This window comes from Scyliorhinus canicula, chromosome 9, assembly GCF_902713615.1.
Source record: "Scyliorhinus canicula chromosome 9, sScyCan1.1, whole genome shotgun sequence".
Taxonomy (NCBI): domain Eukaryota; kingdom Metazoa; phylum Chordata; class Chondrichthyes; order Carcharhiniformes; family Scyliorhinidae; genus Scyliorhinus; species Scyliorhinus canicula.
The window spans coordinates 98,933,374-98,946,935 of NC_052154.1; the positions used below are offsets into that span (position 1 = coordinate 98,933,374).

General features: G+C 47.5%; 1 protein-coding gene across 1 annotated transcript in view; it reads right to left on the reverse strand.

Annotated features, from left to right (window-relative positions):
* The window catches only part of slc39a13 (solute carrier family 39 member 13), a 101,164-nt gene that overhangs the window by 57,339 nt on the left and 30,263 nt on the right, over positions 1-13,562 (reverse strand). The window contains exons 2-3 of the mRNA XM_038807326.1: positions 11,969-12,324; positions 351-464 (exon numbers count right to left, since the gene is read on the reverse strand). Of these exons, the coding sequence (XP_038663254.1) occupies positions 351-464; positions 11,969-12,284 (430 nt within the window). The 5' untranslated portion in view covers positions 12,285-12,324. The remainder of the gene's footprint in view (positions 1-350; positions 465-11,968; positions 12,325-13,562) is intronic.

The window sequence follows — 13,562 nt, forward strand, 5'->3', positions numbered from 1 at the left end:
TATTTCCATCTAGTCTTATAAACAACTATTCACCAACGCACTCAACTTTCTGTCACTTAGCTGCTACTGCCCATTAAGTGCCACATGCTTTCCCCACCTATACCAGGCTAACTTGTGCATAGCTACTGGGCTTATTCTGCCCCCCTTTTCTGAATGGGGGGGTCACATGGAAATCAATTTAAGATTTTTCCAGGGATGTCCAACACCTCCACGAACCATATCCTCTGGACCCCCCCCCCGGCGCCCTCCCAATAAGATGAGCTCATCAACTTCACAGTATTTTGAGTATTTTGGTAGCCCTGATGTTACAACAATACAAGTTGTGAGGTCCATCGCCATCTATTTCTTACCTGGGTTACTATTACAGGTGTAGGCCCATGCCTCAGGCAACAGGTGCAAAAAGACATCCCCTAGCAGTCCACCAATAGCGAAACTCAACAACCGTTTCAAACGTTGGGACCCATCTACAATAATAGAAATAGAAAAACATGGAAGTCAAGCTCGGTCCATCAACAGCACAAAAGGCAACTATGAATTTACCGAAATGTTTGTATCATTATGTTGGTCAGTACCTGAACATTAATGCACCTAGTAATAACTGACTGGGGCGTGGCAGTAATGACCACTGGATAGCGGAAAGACGGGTCAATGATCTAACTAGACAGTTTTCAGTCCAGCTGTAGTGTTATTACAGAATCCTATATCACTACAACCAGAAAATCCTTATGGATTAAGATTTAGAGTTCTCTGGACAGAACTGGGGGGGGGGGTCACTCTTTAAAAATAAGGGACCGCCCATTTATGACAGCGATGAGGAGATATTTTTTTTCTTTCAGAGGCTGAAATGAAAATGAAATGAAAGGCTGGAGTGTCTTTGGAAATCTCTTCCTCAAAAGGCAGTGGAAGCAGAGTCTTTGATATTTTTATGGCAGAGGTAGGTAGATTATTGAGAAACAAGGAGTGAAAGATTATCGGGGGGAGGGTAGATGGGAGGTGACAATCAGATTAGCCATGATCTTATCGAAATGGTGGAGCAGGATCGAGGGACCAAGTGGTCTACTCCTGCTCTTAATTCGGAAGTGACTGATGGGGTTCACACAGCTGCTGAAAGGTGCACACATACAATCAGAGTGTATGAATGATTCTCAAGAATCCCTATGTCTTTACTTAATGCTGCTATTTCATCCCTCTCCATCCAACAATGGGCTTGAGTCTAAGGTGTACACTGTGGACAGTCACATTCATCATAAAACACTGGAGCCGCATAAGCAGAATCCAATGATTGGGCAGCATGGTGGTAAAGTGGCTAGCACTGCTGCCTGCCAGCACCAATGGCCTGGGTTCACTTCTGGCCTTGAGGTGACTGCGTGGAGTTTGCTGTGGCTGAATGGCCAGTAAAATGGTGTCCTGCAAAGGATGCTGGGAGAATTGACCAAGTATATGTCGATGTGCCGCTGATTGGACTTGATTTCATTGCACTTTCTCCCTGTGTTTGCGTGGGTTTCCTCCGGATGCTCCTGTTTTCTCCCACGGTTTCATCCCACTGTCCAAGGATTTGCAGGTTATGTGGATTGGATACTCTTTTGAAGTCAACCAAATACAAGAAAGGAAACCAACTTGGCGACAAAGCAAAAAAAGGCCGCTCCTGTTAGGGGCACTGCCTGAATGTAACAAAGATCAACGGAAACTTAAAAACATCAAATGAGGGCGTAATTAAAGGAGAAATAAAGCACTTCAAACCCTGCTGTGGCCACCGGGCATGGAAGGCTTCGATGGTGCCTATGGCACAGCATTCTCCCTTTCTATGGGCTCCGGTCACGAATATAGCCGTGGAAGAGGAGCAGACAATTTGGTCAGACGGCCCCGCGGTCAACCACTGCCTGGACCTATAAATGAAGAGCTTCGCCAGGCCCAGGAGCAGATTCACGAGGAGGTCCTCCACCTGTTCCCTCCCTCTCGCACCAGGTGCCCGTAGATCAGGAGCGTGGTGCTGAAGAGCAAACAAAACTTCAACAAAAGATTTTTGAGTAAACTAAAAAGGGAGTACATGTAACACAGACATGGTCCACGGACTCCACAAGGCCGGAAAAATGGCAGGCGTCTTGGAGTCCCATGAATCACCAATTGTATGGTACTGCTGCATGCAACATCCCTCTGCCCCATGTCCCCAAGATTGAGGGGAGGACTCCACCATAGAGGGACCTCCAGAGGTGACCTCTGTCGCTGGACAGCAACAAGGCACATAATGGTGTGCCTGGGCAACGGGCAAAGAAGGAGGAGAAAGGTGTGCAACAGCAGCCCACAGCAAAGGCTCCATGCGAATGGAATAGAGTTGGCCAGACAAAAATGAAGGGGCGCGGCCAGGGACCCATTAACCTCAATGAGACACTCTGCGGCAGTGTACAGAACTTGGATCCAGATGACGAAATGCAACCCAAATCCGAATGACTGCTGAGTCCTGAATAAAAATTCGTGATCCATCCTGTCGAACGCCTTCTCCTGATTAAGAGACAGGAAGGCGCTTGAAACACCAGCCCTCTGGGAATGGGGGACCAAGTCCTGGACCAGATGGATGTTGTTGTAGATTGTTCGTCCTGGGACAGTGTAGGACTGGGTGGATCATGTGGTCCGGCACGGCGCCAATGCGCAAACTCATCACTTTGGCGAAGACCCTGCAGTGCGTGCTGAGGAGGAAGACCCGTGGCCAGTTTTTAAGGTGGCAGAGATCCACCCTTTTTGGCAGCTGGATAATGGTGGTCCTGCATCACAAGAGGGCCATCTCCCCTGTTGAGATACTGTCCCCAAGACCCAGCGTAGTAGCTTCCCAGGGCATCCCTGAATGCCCTGAAGAATTCCACAGTCAGCCCACCTTGCCCTGGGGTTTTGCCCCTGGAAAGGGCGTTGAGGGCACCAGTCAGCTAATCCGGACTTTTCGGGGCATCAAGCCTCCCGGCACCCTGGAGGATCTTTGCTGAATGGATCCGGGGAAAAGAGAGCGCTGTAGAAGCTTTGGGTTTGTGCCTGACATCCTCCGGATCCAAGACGAGGAACCCGTCGTTGGCAAGCACCTGAAGGAGCTTCTGATGGACCTAATGTGTTTTTTTCCAGCGAGCAGCACGGATAGCACTGTGGCTTCACAGCGCCAGGGTCCCAGGTTCGATTCCCGCTGGGTCACTGTCTGTGCTGACTCTGCACGTTCTCCCCGTGTCTGCGTGGGTTTCCTCCGGGCGCTCCTGTTTCCTCCCACAGTCCAAAGACGTGCAGGTTAGGTGGATTGGCCATGATAAATTGCCTTTAGTGACCAAAAAGGTTAGGGGTTATTGGGTTACAGGGATAGGGTGGAAGTGAGGGCTTAAGTGGGTCGGTGCAGACTTGATGGGCCGAACGGCCTCCTCCTGCACTGTATGTTCTATGTTCAGAAGGGGGAGCCGCAGTCTATGTCCATGAGGATCTGGATCCGCAACCTCACGGACGCACCGCGGAACCAGATAAGTTGCAGGTCCCGCAGCTCGCCCTTCTTCTCTCTGTACACCAGCCACAGGGCCAGGTCCTCATTGGGTTGACTAAGACGTGAGAGTTAAGCACCCCCTTCTCCCAACTCCTCGACCCTGATTTCATTCAGCCATGATCTCACTGAATGGCGGAGCAGGCTCGAGGGGCCAGATGGCCTACTCCTGCTCCTAGTTCTTATGTTCTTATATGCAGGGAAGTGCTGGCAAATGAAAGTTTAAACCCTCAAAACTTCAAAGGCATTTGAAGACTAAGCATGGCGAGTTCGCAGACAAACCTCTTGATTTTTTTCAAAGGATGAAACGAGAACTTAAATCGTCGGCTGAAGTCCTCAGCAGAAATATTACATTGAACGAGAAAGTACAATTAGCCTCTTACATGGTAGCTTAACTAAACTCCATGTAACTAAAGAGAAAATGCCCCACACTATAGCAGAGAGATTAATTCTCCCTGCAACATTAGATATAGTTCGTACGGTCATAGATGAGAGGTTCGTTGAAAAAGTGAAATGCATCCCACTTAGTGATAGCACAGTGGCTTGCCGAATTTCTGATATTGCTGAGAATTTAGAAGCCCAGCTTATTTCTCATTTAAAATCAGCGCAGGCATTCTCAATACAACTGGATGAAAGTACAGACATTTCAGATTGTGCAACCTTGCTAGTATACACTAGGTATGTTTGGCACAATTAATTTGTTGAAGATTTGCTGTGCTACCTGACTTTAGCAACCCACACGGCTGCCGAGAAATTTTTGAAGTTTTGAATAGCTTTGTGGTTGGAAAGTGCAGGCTCGACTGGGTTCGCTGCAGAGGAATCACAAGTGATGGAGCAGCCAACATGACTGGGAAAAACAGCAGAGTTACAGTAAGGATTAAGGAGGCAGCTGGTCAGGACATTGTTTGGAATCATTGTTTTATTCACCGTGAGGCCCTGGCATCGAAAGGAATTCCATCCAATCTTGAAGTGGTGTTGAAAGGAATAGTGAAAGATGTGAACTTCATTAAACGCAGCCCACTCAATACCAGACATTTTGACACTCTGTGTTCCGATTTGGGGGCTGAGGACACACATTTATTGTTCCACACAGAAGTACGTTGGCTGTCAAAGGGTCGGGTGCTACTCAGAGTTTACGAACTGAGGTACGAAATCTACGCGTTCCTCCTTGAGAAATTGTCCCCTCTGGCTGATTTGTTTGCTGATTAAACTTGGATGCTAACTATGTCTTACCTTGCAGACATCTTTTTAATTCTAAATGAACTGAACCTCAAAGTGCAAGGGAAGGATGATGATTGCTTTCGGCACTCTGGAGAAATAGAAGCTTTCCATATTGAAAGATTGGCAATTGCGAGTGCGAAGCCAAAACTACTACATGTTTCCCACACCGCTACGACACATTGAACAAAACAGCATTAGTAAGGAAACTGTAAATGGATTGGCAAGCCTTATTGAGTTTCATCTGGCTGCCCTGATCAACAACTTTGGTTGCCACTTTCCAGAAGAGAAGTTTAAGATTCTGAGAGAGAGGAGGTGGGTGAAAAATCCCTTTGAGTTTGAGACCCCAGAATCAGTTCTTAACTTGCAGCTGCTTCCAAAAGAAGAAATTGAGCTTATGCGTCTCAGCTTTGACAGCACATTAAAAACATGTGTAGCCACCTGGGGTGACCACTGCCCAAACACAAAATGGAAGATTGCAAGGAATGCAGGGAAAATGGACAGGTTGTAAAAAGCAAGCAGCTTGCAGAGTGCTTGTATATTTGGACTGCTACAGAAACCAGTTTGGCTGTTGCTGAAACCAGACAACGCTATAAAAAGAAACAGTTAGCATATTAATAAGGCGATACCGGGCGATCCCCAGGCACAATAGAAACAAGTTAACACTAATCGATACATTCAATGGAAGGCCAGACTTTTCGGCGCCAAAGAAGCCAAAACAATAAGTCCCAAGAACCGCCCCAGTGATCGAGATACTGCCCCGTTATTGGGGAATTCAAATCAATCGATTGGGAAGAGACCCAATCGATTACAAGAGTATAGAGGGTCCGCCCAGGTGGGCGCAAGACCCTGAGAAGAGTATAAGACAGAGACCGCGACCCCAGCTCTCTCTCTCTGCCAGCCTCTCCTCGACCAGCTCGCTCTGTCAGCCTCTCCGCGACCAGCTAGCCCTCCCAGCAGAACACTGTTGCAGCAGAAGAACCTTGTGCAGGACAGGTCTGGGCAGAAGCCGCCAGCAACTAAGTCACAACGCACGCTACGGGAATAGGCACTCCTGACCCCTTTATACCATAACAACTAGAAGCCTGCGGACCCTGGACAAAGCTAGAAGCCGTTGTTCCCTGATCCGGCAGTCCCCTTATCCAGATAAGTATTTGGCCTAGTAGTGGTAGGATTAGCCTAGTCTTATAGTTATATGCATGATTAGTAGATTATTGTAATATAATAAACGTGTCTTGTTTGAACTTACTAATTGATGTATGGTTTTATTGCTTTGAACTTGACCTTGAAACTTGTGGCGGTATCTTAACGATACCTGGCGACTCCAAAGCTAACGAACGAAACAGAGCCAAATTGAGTGTTCAAAAAGGTGTTCAGGGTAGGTGAATTGGCCATGTTAAATTGCCGTGTAATTGGAAAAAAAGAATTGGGTACTCCAAATCTAAAAAAAGAAAAAGAATTGAAGGGAACCTGTATTAGTAAGAAAATAGTGCTGAGGAAATTAATGGGGTGAAAAGTTTTTGTTTTTTTAAATTATTAAAAAAAAAAGAAATTTAGAGTATCTAATTCAATTTTTCCAATTAAGGGGCAATTTAGCGTGGCCAATCCACCTACCCTGCACATCTTTGGGTTGTGGGGCAAAACCCGCGCAAACACGGGGAGCATGTGCAAACTCCACACGGACAGTGACCCAGAGCCGGGATCGAACAGTGAGGCTGCAGGGCTAACCCACTGCGCCACCATGCTGCCCACGGGGTGAAAGGTTGACAAATCCCCAGGGCCTGAGAATCTACATCCAAGAGTATTACAGGACGTGATCCTGGAAATAGTGGATGCATTGAACAAAGAACAATACAGCACAGGAACAGGCCCTTCGGCCCTCCAAGCCTGTACCAGTCATGATACCACCCTTGGGCAAAACCCTGCGTGCGTGGGTTTCCTCCAGATGTCCCGGTTTCCTCTCACATGTCCCGGAAGATGTGCTGTTAGGTAATTTGGACATTCTGAATTCTCCCTCTGTGTACCCGGACAGGCACCGGAATGTGGCGACTAGGGGCTTTTACAGTAACTTCATTGCAGTGTTAATGTAAGCCTACTTGTGACAATAAAGATTATTATTATTATTATTATTATTAAAGAACAATACAGCACAGGAATGATGGTCGTCCTCCAAAATTCTATAGACTCTGGAATGGTTCCTCCAGATTGGAGGGTGGCAACTGTAACAATTCTATTTAAAAAGGGAGGGAGAGAGAAAAAAAAAGAGAGAATTACAGACCAGTTAGCCTGACATAAGTAGTGGGGAAGATGCTAGGATCTATAACAAAAGATGTGGGGCGCGATTCTCCGCCCCCCACGCCGGGTGGGAGAATAGCGGGAGGGCCTCCTGACATTTTTCACGCCCTCCCGCTATTCTCCCCTCCCCACGCCCGACACACGCCGCGAATCGCCGCTTTTTACGGCGAGTGGCGATTCCCCGAGGCCAATGGGCCGAGCGGCCGGGCCTTCACGCTCGTTTCAACACGGCAGAAAACACACCTGCTCGCTGCCGTCGTGGGGCATCTGGGGGCCCGATTGGCACGGCAGTACCACGGCCGTGCCAAGGGGGGCATAGGGCGCCGTGTGTCCGTAACGGACGCACTCTTTTCCCTACGCCGCCCCGCAAGATCAAGCCGCCATGTCATCGGCCGCGTCAGCCAGCGTGACGCTTGACGTGCGGCCTTGACGACCGTCGTCAAGGCCGCGCCGCCGTGACGCACGGGGCCGCACTCCTAGCCCTGCCCGGGGGGCAGAATCGGCCCCGGAAGTGGGCGTGAAGGATGCCGTGGGTCACGACCTGTCCCACGGCAGCCTTTACGATTCTCCGCATTTGCGGAGAATCTCACCCGTGATAACAGAACATTTGGAAAGCATGAAACTCAAATCACGCTTAACAAATCTACTGGAGTTTTCTGAGGATGTAACGAGTGCAATAGATAAGGGATAACCAGTGGTGTATTTGGACTTTCAGAAGGCTTTTGATAAGGTCCCTCATAAGAGGTTAGTGGGCAAAATTAAAGCACATGGGATAGGGGGTAATGTATTGGCATGGATCGAGAATTAGTTCATAGAAAGGAAACAGAGAGTGGGAATAAATGGATCTTTTTCTGAGTGGCAGGCAGTGACTAGTGAGGTGCCACAGGGATCATGCTTGGGCCCCAGCTGTTCATGATATATATAAATGGCTTGGATGAGGGAACCAAATGTAACATATCCAAGTTTGCTTACAGCACAAAGCTGGGCGGAATTGTGAGTTGTGAGGACGGTACGAAAAGGCCTCAAGGCAATTTAGACAAGTTAAGTGAGAGGGCAAACACACGACAGATGGAACACAATGTGGTTAAATGTGAAGTTATACATTTTAGTATGATAAGCAGAAAGAAAGATTATTATTTAAATGGTGAATGGTAAAAGACGTGGCTACAAGGGGATCAGGGCTGGGATCTAAGTATACAAGGATATGTGTCCTATCGAAAGGACAGGCAGATGCGCATAGGGGGCAGGGTTGCATTGTTAGTAAGGAATGAAGTTAAATCGATAGCAAGGAGCGATATAGAATCAGAAGGCATAGAATCTCATAGGTATAGGTGAGGAATCACAATGGTAAAATTACCCTGACGGGAGGTATGTACAGGCCCCCAGCAGTAGTCAGGTTGTAGGGCAGAAAATGAATCAGGAGATAGAAAAGGCATATAAAAAGGCAATATTATGATAATCATGGGGTCTTCAAAATGCTGGTGGACTGGGAAAATCAGGTTGGTAGTGGAACCCAAGAAAAGGAATTTGTGGAATGTCTGAGAGATGTTTTTTTGGAGAAGCTTGTGACAGAGCCTACTAGGGAACAGACAATTCTGGATTTGGTGATGTGTAATGAGGCAGACTTGATTAGGGAACTTAAGGTGAAGGAACCCTCAGGAAGCAGTGACCACAATATGATAGAATTTACCCTGCAGTATGAGATGGAGAAGCTGGAATCGAATGTAAAAGTATTGCAATTAAATAAGGGGAACTACAAAGACATGAGCGAGGAGCTGGCCAGAGTTAATTGGAAAGGGAGCCAAGCAGGGAAGACAATGGAACAGCAATGGCAGAAGTTTTTGGGGGTTATCTGGGAGACAAAATAGAAATTCATCCGAAGGAGGAGGAAACATGCTAAGGGGAGGACGAGGCATCCATGGCTGACGAGGTAAGTCAAGGACATCTCAGTCTCTGCTGTTAAAGAAAGACAAGGACTCAACAGTGTGAGAGTCATGTCGGCACATTTTGTTACTGAATGTAGTCACCAAGATTCTGGCAAGGTACTGGCGGCAAGGTTGGAGGGGTGTCTCATGAAGGTGATAGATGAAGACCAGACAGGATCTTTATTATTTTTGAATATCAGGAGGTTAGCAAATGTAATCATGACGCCGGCTGAGGGAAAGGAGTTAGAGGTGGTAGTGGCGCTAGATGTTCGATCGGGTAGAGTGGGGGTACTTAATGGTGGTACTGGAAAGATTTGGGATTGGGCTGAGATTTACAGAATGGGTACAGCTGTTATATAGGGAACCGATGGCGAGAGTCCTCACAAACAGTATGAGTTCGGGACATTTCGTTCTGCACCTGGGTACCAGGCAGAGGTGTCTTATGTCCCTCCTGTGATTTGTATTAGCGATAGAGTTCTTGGCCATCGCTTTAATGAGTTCGAGACTGTGGAAGGGGATAGTACTGGGGGGTGGGACGTAGAACATAGGGTATCTTCGTACGTGGTCGATTTATTGTTATATGTCTCAAGAGCAGAGTGTGTCGGTGGAGAACATAATGGGACTTCTCCAAAGATTTGGATCGTTTTCAGGATATAAATTAAATTTTTAAGAGAGTATTTTGTGGTATCCCAGCCAGGAGTGGGGCAGCTGCCATTTTGCAGGGCAGCAACCCACTTCAGGTACTTGGGGGTGCAGATGGCGCGACATTGTGCAGGGGCGCCGTAGGTACAATTTTACTAGTTTTGTCGGGAGGGTGAAAGCGGACTTGGCAAGGTGGGACAACCTCCCTCTGTCATTGGCGGGTTGGGTGCAGGCGATTAAAATGAATGTGCTGCCACAATTTCTGTTTTTAGTTCAGTGTCTGCGGTCTTTTTACTGAAGGCATTCTTCAAGGAAGTGGATAAGTTGGTCTGAGGGGCAGGCAGGGTGGTCCTGCAGAGAAGGTGGCAGGCGGTGGGGTTGGGACTCCTGAATTTACCATATTACTATTGGGCAGAAAAGGTGGGGAGTTGAGTTGGGTTGTGGAGGGGTGAGGGCTAAGGGCGCCGGTAACGACACCGCTTACGACACCGCTTCCAATGGCCCCAGACAAGTACTCGGGGAGTCCGATGGGGGTGGCAACATTGAAGATTTGGTGACAGCTGAGGCAGCACTTTAAGTTGGGGCTGGGTCAGAGGAGATGCCGATCAGAGGATAATCACAGGTTTTCATAGAGTTTATTGTGCAGAAGAAGGCCATTCGACCCATCGAGTCTACACCGGCCCCTGAAAGAGCTCCCCACTTAACCCCACAACTCAACCCTATCCCCTTAACCCAGCAATCCCACTTAACTTTCAAACATTACAGGGAAATTTAGCATGAGCAATCCACCTAACCTGCACATCTTTGGACTGTGGGAGGAAACCGGAGCACCCGGAGGAAACCCACGCAGACACGGGGAGAACGTGCAGACTCCACAGACAGTGACCCAACCCGGGAATCGAACCGGAGTCCCTGGCGTTGTAAAGCAACAGTTCTAAGCACTGCTACTATGCCGCCCCCAAGGTTTGAGCCGGGATGGTCTGGATGGGAGGTTTCGGAAATGGGAGGAGAGTGGGGGGGAGGGGGGGGGGAAGAGAGAATCAGGGTATTAAAAGAGCTATTCCTGGGGGAGTGTTTTGTAAGGTTGGAAGAGTTGGGGAAGTATGGACTGGGGCAAGGGGAAGAATTTAGGTACCTGCAGCTCTGAGTTTGCAAGGAAGGAGGCTCCAAACTTCCCAACAGCGCCAGCCCCCTTTGTTGTTGGAAGAGGTATTGGCAGCAGGGGGAATGGAGAAGGAGGCGATGTCGACGATTTATGGGAAGAATCTGGAGGAACGCGGAGTGTCTATGGAGGGGATTAAGGCCAAGTGGGAAGAAGAACTGAGCCAGGTAATGGAAGAAGGTTTGTGGTGCGAGGTGTTACGAAGGGTGAACACCTCAACCTCATGCGCGAGATTGTGGCTGATACAACTGAAGGTCGTGTATAGGGCACACCTCACGAGAGCAAGGATGAGCCACTCTTCAAGGGTGTGGAGGATGTCTGTGAGCAGTGTGGGAGGGGGCCTGCAAACCATGTACACATATTTTGGCCCTGTCCAAAGCTGGAGAGGTATTGGAGGGAGGTCTTAGCATCATCTCGGGTTCCTGGCTGGGGTGAAGGTTACCTCTTACAAAAGACAAAACGAATGATCAGGGCCAGAGTAATCTCCTGAATTACTTGAGACTGTCTATAAGACCATAAGACATAGGAGTCGAATTAGGCTATTCGGTCCATCGAGTTTGCTCCGTCATTTAATCATGGCTAATATGATGCTCACTTCTTCTCCTGCCTTTCCCCCATAAACCCTTATTAATCAAGAACCTATCTATGTCTTAAAGACACTCAGTGATTTGGCCTCCACAGCCCTATGTGGCAAAGAGTTCCACAGATTCACTACCCTCTGGCTGAAGAAATTCCTCTTCATTTCAGTTTTAAAGTCTAAAGGTTGTGCCCTCGGGTTCTAATTTTTCCTACTAGTGGAAGAATCCTCTCCACACCCACTCTATCTAGGCCTTTCAGTATCCTCCTCCCGTCATCCTTCTAAACTTCAACGAGTACACACCCAGAATCCTGAACTGCTCCTCATATGACAAACTCTTCAATCCAGGGATCATTCTTGTGAATCTTCTCTGGACCCTTTCCCATGCCAGCACATCCTCCCTTAGATACGGGGCTCAAAACTAGAAGAAAAGAGAAGAATTTTTCTTCTATCCACCTCCCTACCCCCACCAAATTGGACGACATTTTAAAATCTATTTTCTCACCTCTCACAGAAATTCATATGGGGGGAGGGAAAGAGTGCATATACATGAGGATCACAAGTGTATGCATGACAGGCTGGATTTAAAAATCATAAATAAATTATACGTTAACTCTTCTTTGCCAGAGTTTGCACAAGCTTACCTTTCGATTTCAGCGCTGCCCCAGCCTCAATTGGGATAACAAGGAGGGGAAAGATACCACTAAGCCCAACTATCACCGAGCCAATCAAAGAGCAGATCCAGGCATCAACACGTTCTCCAGAGAATAGTTCTGACCATGAACGGAGTTCAAACACATTTTCAGGGCACCACCTATGGCTCCCAATAGCAGCTTGTGCAGCTGCCGCCTTTCGGGCCAACTTCTTGGCATTGGCTCTGTGGATATCTGCGCTGGACAGTGACAGGAACAACATACAAAAGACGGCACCAAGAGTCCAGAGTCGCGTCTGTCCTACCATCCTGATCCCAGGCTGAGGTGGACCAACACCAGTCCATAAACTGCAAATTAAAAAGAGACAAGGTCATCTGAAAGGCAGGAGGGCGGTCTGCAAATGGAATTGGCAAGTAATTTGCTTGAATTTATCCAAATTCAAACCATTTCCCAGGTGAGAATTTTTTCAAAACATATTTTTATTCTCCTTTTTCACATTTTCTCCCAAATTTACACCCACCAATAATAAACAATAAGCAGTAATGTCAATCTCCATATCAACAACAATTCCATCCTGCTACCATTCTTCCAAATGTTATCATAAACAAATAACAAAAAGGAATCAGGAATCATCCATAGATACCATTAATGTGGATTTGAACAAATGAATGTGATAGACCAGGGGTGGGCAAACTTTTCCGTGCAAGGGCCACATTCAGAAATTCACAATTCACAAAGGGCCGCATAGTATATTAAGTAAAATAATTACTTCACCCGGTTATGATTCTGGGCACCTCATATAGAACATAGAACAGTACAGCACAGAACAGGCCCTTCGACCCTCGACGTTGTGCCGAGCAATGATCATCCTACTCAAGTCAACATATCCACCCTATACCAGTAAGTAACCCAACAGCCCCCCCCCCCCCCCATTAACCTTAAAAAAAAAATTTTTTTTTAAAATTAAAATTAAAAAAAATTTTTTTTTAATGACTTGGAGGGCCGCAGAAATAGCTTTGGCGGGCCGCATGCGGCCCGCGGGCCGTAGTTTGCCCACCCCTGTGATAGACTGTAGGATTATTAGTTAGAATAATATAGATGATAGTGCTGGTCTGATGGTAGTGAGTTCACAGACAGAGAACAAAGGAATTGAGCAAAGCATGGCCAGGAAGGAGTGCCTCGTGCAGTGGATGGTGAGAAGGATGCTGGGTAATAAGAGGCCCAGGGTTGGGGAATGCGAAGTGAGCCAGTCAGGATATATGGCCAGATCAGGTGGTGTATAGAATGACCTATGGGAAGCTTGCAAATTTTGATGCTATTTGAATGATATGTGCAGTGATCTCTTTGTCCTCACTTGCTTCGGGAGTCCCAGGAGATGTGTGTGTGTGTTCTGAGTCTCTGTGGAGCGAGTCAACCTTGCAAGTTGGTTAACAATAAATAATACTATACCTACGAATCCATCTCGACTTTTATTGAGGCCAGACTGACTGGTAAAGAATTTAATATTAACATTAACACACGCAGTCTCCGCCCCCCCCAGCTCCCCCCCCCCCCCCCCTCAATGCTCGATGTAATCCAATTCTCG